Source organism: Sardina pilchardus, chromosome 7, assembly GCF_963854185.1.
Source record: "Sardina pilchardus chromosome 7, fSarPil1.1, whole genome shotgun sequence".
Classification (NCBI taxonomy): domain Eukaryota; kingdom Metazoa; phylum Chordata; class Actinopteri; order Clupeiformes; family Clupeidae; genus Sardina; species Sardina pilchardus.
The window spans coordinates 33,622,047-33,627,336 of record NC_085000.1 but is presented as its reverse complement, the minus strand read 5'-3'; the positions used below and the strand labels follow the sequence as shown (position 1 = coordinate 33,627,336).

General features: G+C 39.4%; 1 protein-coding gene across 1 annotated transcript in view; it reads right to left on the bottom strand.

Moving 5' to 3' along the window:
- Window positions 1-2,370, bottom strand: part of stk35 (serine/threonine kinase 35) — a 15,555-nt gene extending 13,185 nt beyond the window's left edge. Inside the window, exon 1 of the mRNA XM_062541869.1 lies at window positions 1,669-2,370. Within this exon, the coding sequence (XP_062397853.1) occupies window positions 1,669-2,203 (535 nt within the window). The 5' untranslated portion in view covers window positions 2,204-2,370. The remainder of the gene's footprint in view (window positions 1-1,668) is intronic.
- Between the last annotated feature and the right edge of the window lie 2,920 nt (window positions 2,371-5,290).

Genomic DNA, 5,290 nt, shown 5'->3' with positions numbered 1-5,290 from the left:
TACCTTCATACACACAAATAAACACACATACACAAAAGAAACACACATCTCTTGGTATGCATAGTGTGTAGTCATATCAACTCGAAACTGAACTGACCATCAACTCAAACAAAAACTGAATTGAGAATCAAAACACACGCATCACACACACACACACACACAACCTGTGCACCAACTGACAAGACACACAGACACTCAATTCTACAGAATAGATCCATGCATTCCTCTGTCCTGCATATGTATAGATGGCTTCCTGAGATAGCTGTACAATGTGGTTCCTTTTCAGGATCAAAAGTAGGTCAAACTCCCTAGTCAGCACAAGTAGGTTATTTTACCTCACAAATGCATACATGGTACACAACAGAACACACACACAGATCAGATCAGCATTCCACCCGTTCACGTGTGTTCTCAAAATAAAAGTAATATTGCCACGACTGAAGTCTACCCATTCAATGGGTCAAAACTCATTAATTTCTCCAAGTCTTAGGACAGACCATTCACTTTCACTGAAAGTCAACATCAGCCATTTACAACCACCATAAAAAGAGGTTTTGTGGCTATTTTGACATCAATCTGGTGAATCAGGAGGTGTCAATTAGGTTTTAAAAATTCATTAAAACCACTCCAATTAATTACACCAGAGTTGAGATTATCAAATTAATTATGAGCCTATAGAATCTATATGATGTATAAAAACAGGCAGCTCTGGGAATCCTTCATCACACGGAGAAAGCAGCGCATGCTGGATTAATATTTTATTGGACTCGGAAAGCAGACCTAAAACTCTGCTTATGTAAGTTGTTTGTAGCCTACAAAAGGCTAGCCATACATCAACCGCTGGCTATACTAAGCACTGTCCCTGTCCGAAATCCCCTCCAAAAATCACACGCATTTACAGCATAAAACGACTTCAAAATTGAGGAGAAAGTTTGGGTATAATTTCTGCCTTTTAATAACATGTTCAATGGTATCGAATGCAGCTCCCATTCAGTAATGAAGACAATAGTAGTGGATGTCCCTTTAGCATAAGTGCCTCAGCCTATGGGACGTCAGTGAAAGGGTTAACCGATGCCAACTAGAACACGATGTTCTCGGAGCAGGGGGACATGCTGCTCCAGCGCCTCAGCGCAACTCATCCGGGTTGACTCGGCAGCATTTTTTGAAATTTAAAAGATGTTTTCACCGATGCCATGCCATATAATCTATTTATTTGGTAATATTATTCTGCTGTAATTGGTTTATTAAACTTTTACTGTCTTTTACTGGGAGAATAAACAAGCCACCAAGAAAAACATATTGGAACAATGACGCTAGCCAGGTCAGCCTTCTAAAATCACAACAGAACACAGCGGCAGCATCTAACGAAAAGAACACGGCAAATGTTACAAAGTGTCGAAGAATCCTAAAGTAGCTATTTCCCCCTTAGAACAGCATTTATGTTGCTAATTGACAACGAATAGTGAAACAGCTGTGAGGCACAGACAGACTTCATTATTAGTAGGCTAAGCTAACCTATGGACCCTGTAAACAAAGGTGTAGTCTAGTCATTTCATATATCTTTCAGCTGTTCGTGTCCCATTCGTGACAAGTGGCTAATAAACAACATTATCTAAAACACTGCCATTCAGCCATGGCGAACCGGACAGTAGCCCCCGGACCCTGTACCTTTTAGGGAGGTCTCCACGAGCCTCAGGTACTGTTTGGATCGCTTGTTCCCGTGACTCATCTTCTGCGCGAGTCCATTTCTCTGGAGCACACACTCCTCGAGCTGCACCACATTCTCGTGCTTCTTCTCCAGGCTCGCGAGGGCCCAGAACTCGGCCAGGGCGAGCTCCACGTTCTCGGGAGCGTCGCAACGGAGCTTCTTAACGGCGACACGGGCCCCGGTCTTCCGGGCCACCGCCTCGTACACTACCCCATAGCTGCCCCGACCCACCTCCCGAAGCAGACTGTAACGTGGAGCCATGATCATGGCGTTCTCCAAGTTCTCGTTCTTAAAGAAGCCCGAGGAGAAGCAGTCCTGCTCCATCGGGTCATCTCGGTCCTCCATCGGAACATCCGTGTCCTCGTTATTGCCCACCGGGATGGCCCGGAGGACTTTGCTCATGTCCCGTTTCATGTTCCCTTTCTGCGCGTTCACTCCTCCCTTGCAGACCTGCACTCTCCTTAACTTTCGCCGCATCGCGTTGCGTGTATCCATGAAAGGTTCCCTTTGACAAACCAATGTGAAGGGAAACGGTTTCTATTTTTCATAACTTGTGCTTGTCCAGCACGGTGATCCGACGAGCGTGGGTTGCGTGTGTTCCAAGTTCAAAAACGGTGGCAGTTACGTTCTGTTTGATGGGATTGACTTCGAAATCAGCAGCTGTCCTCAAAACAAAAATAAAGCTCGTCAGAGCACTATGTGATGTAAGGAGGGGGAGGACTGCTCGCGAGCCAGGTCCATTCGCGCGGGGCCGCGGGGAACGCGAGACTGAATTCTGCGCCTTTTTGTTCCTGCTCTCGGAAAAACAAGCAGAATTCATCAACATATAAAAATACACAATAAAATCATGACATCCATGTATAAACTAATGATATACGTTCCTAAAACAGAGTCTGTTCTCTTACAGTAATCCCCATAGTTAGTTTGTTCCTTGTGATATGCAAATGAGGAAGAGTCTACTCTGCAGAAGGGGCGGATAAACAAATTCGCGTGGTCCTTCGACTCAGATTTAAAGAGCAATCACTCTACATCAAGGAACATTGACAAAAGTACGCCATAAATAACTTCCTTTAAATGTTTTGTTACAATTTGAGGTTAATAAAGGTGTTTATTTCGTTGCATTTCAGTTGGGTGTTCCTCGCTGTGCCAGATGTGCCAGAACAACATGGACCTTCACGTGTGGTACTTTGGCACGTGCAGAACGGCATGGAGACCCCAGCCCCATTTGAATGTGTCTGATATGTGCACATAGATGCGACATGTTACCTTGATTAGTAAAATAATACACTCTGGAAAGTCTTACATTTAATTTGATTTAATCTGATTTTCAGTAGCCAAGTTGCTGTGCAAAAGTCTGTAGCTTGTGAAAAAATACTGAAGCTTAATTTGAGTGTGCTTTCAACAAAGTATGTTAGTAGCAGCCTACTGAACTTTTCCTCAGGTGTCTTTTACAGTGTAGGCCCGCTGGCTGTTGAAGAAGATAACATAACAAAAATACATTTCTTTAAGAACATTTTATCATTAAAACACATTATCATTAAAAACATATTATTATTATTATTATTATTATTATTATTATTGCCGTTTGTTATTATTATTATTGCTGCCGTTGTTGTTGTTGTTGTTGTTGAGTCCATCCTTTATTAAAAACTTAAAGTCATGTTATGTCATTATTTGACCTGAATGAATATACAGTAACTGGTCTCGATGATAATAAGTGATTAATTGAACACTTTGCCATTTAAGCAAAATTTGAGCAAAAATGGTTGTTCTTGGTAACACATGCAAATCTAAAGGAAAGTATAGCGTATTCCTACAAAGCCTGGCACTTATATGCAGTGGAATGGAATGCAATATTTTTCAATATATTTGATTTTGAATGTTAAGTCCTGCATTTCATTTCTAATATTTTATGTAAAAGGGTAAATACATGTTGACAACATGTGTAGCAAATATGACCACAATTGACTGAAAGAAACTCTCAAAAAGCAAACTTTGACCTGGTATAGGCCTCCCTCGTACCATTATAATGTATTCCTAAGGAGTATTAAATGCAGAATTAGAATATTTAAATACAATCAATTGCAATTTGATATTTTAGAAGTGATAATTGAATTAACCCTTATGTTACCCTCAAATCAATTTGACCCCAGCTAAATAAACTGAAAATAATTATATTCATATTGTTACACAGTTCTTTGTGTACTTAACAAGAGTGTAATAACCACCATCAAAAGCCCTGCAAAACAATCCCAAGCCCGACACCTGTTTATGAACCCTGGAACCCTGGCTGGCAATATGGCCCTTCCAGTGTCAGCAGCCCAAAGGCTTGCTGTTGCTTCACTTTTTGGCTTTTTCAGTCCTGCCGAAATAACTTATATGTAATATGGACTTGTATATTTAATAATGATGATAACAATATGTTCTCATACTATTACAATAATAATATCCATAATGTGTCAAATATTAATGTACCACCTGTTTCATAAAAATGGGGTCAAATTGACCCCAAGAACACCAATGTAACAAGTATTTGTACAGTTGTACAGTTTGTACAGACCACAGTTTGTGGCATTCCTGACCATGGAACTCGGCATACATGTAGCATTTCGTATCCCTGAGATAAACAGGAAGCACTCACGCTGTGGTGAACCTGCTCTTAACCTCTGACCTCTTTATGGACCACCATTTTGATATCGCGCTTGGCTAAGAGACGTTTGATATCGCGCTTGGCTAAGAGACGTTTGATATCGCGCTTGGCTAGGTAACTTTTTGAGACTCAGAAAAATTGTCAAGCATTTTCATTGCAGAGAAGCCGCAAATTAATTCAGTTGTGTCATCAGTAGGTACTGATATTTGCATTGTTGGATGGGGGAAAAACAGGACACAAACCAACCATAGCAAACATATACCTCTAATTAAACTCTATTTACTTATAATTTCTTTTTCATTATTCTAATTTCTTTTTCATATCATTCACGTTTTAAATAAATCAAATAAAGAATGGGCAGATGCTTTGTGCAATTAGCCAACATATTGGAAATAACAAATGGAAAAAGCCTAACTTTCTAAAATGACATATGATGTAGTCAAAATATCAAAGTAGTTTCCAGCAAAAGGAGGAAAAAAATGCACAGCATAACGTTATCAAGGCTTTGGTTTTGGATACTTTTGGCTTTTTTTCTCTCTCTCTTTTTTATCTGTAATGCGTTTCAGCTACATTCGGCATAAAAATAATATAACAAATACAACAATAATAAACAAATAATAAATAAATACAAATAAATAATATAAATAATGTAAATAAATAATAAATAATATAATATAAATACATATAATATAAATACATAATATATAATATGGATTAGCTGACTTCAAAGCAGAATAAATAGCAATGCTGGAGCTCAAGTGTGACTTTTCCCATGAGGCCATAGAGATGAGAGATTACTGTGCGTCTCCTGTGCAGTACTGACTTTCTGATTTCATTACTTATGGAAGTAATCCACCATATAGGAAGGACATTCTGTCAAACTTATTGAGCACTCAATCTCCGTTCTCACACTTCTACATACAATATTTATT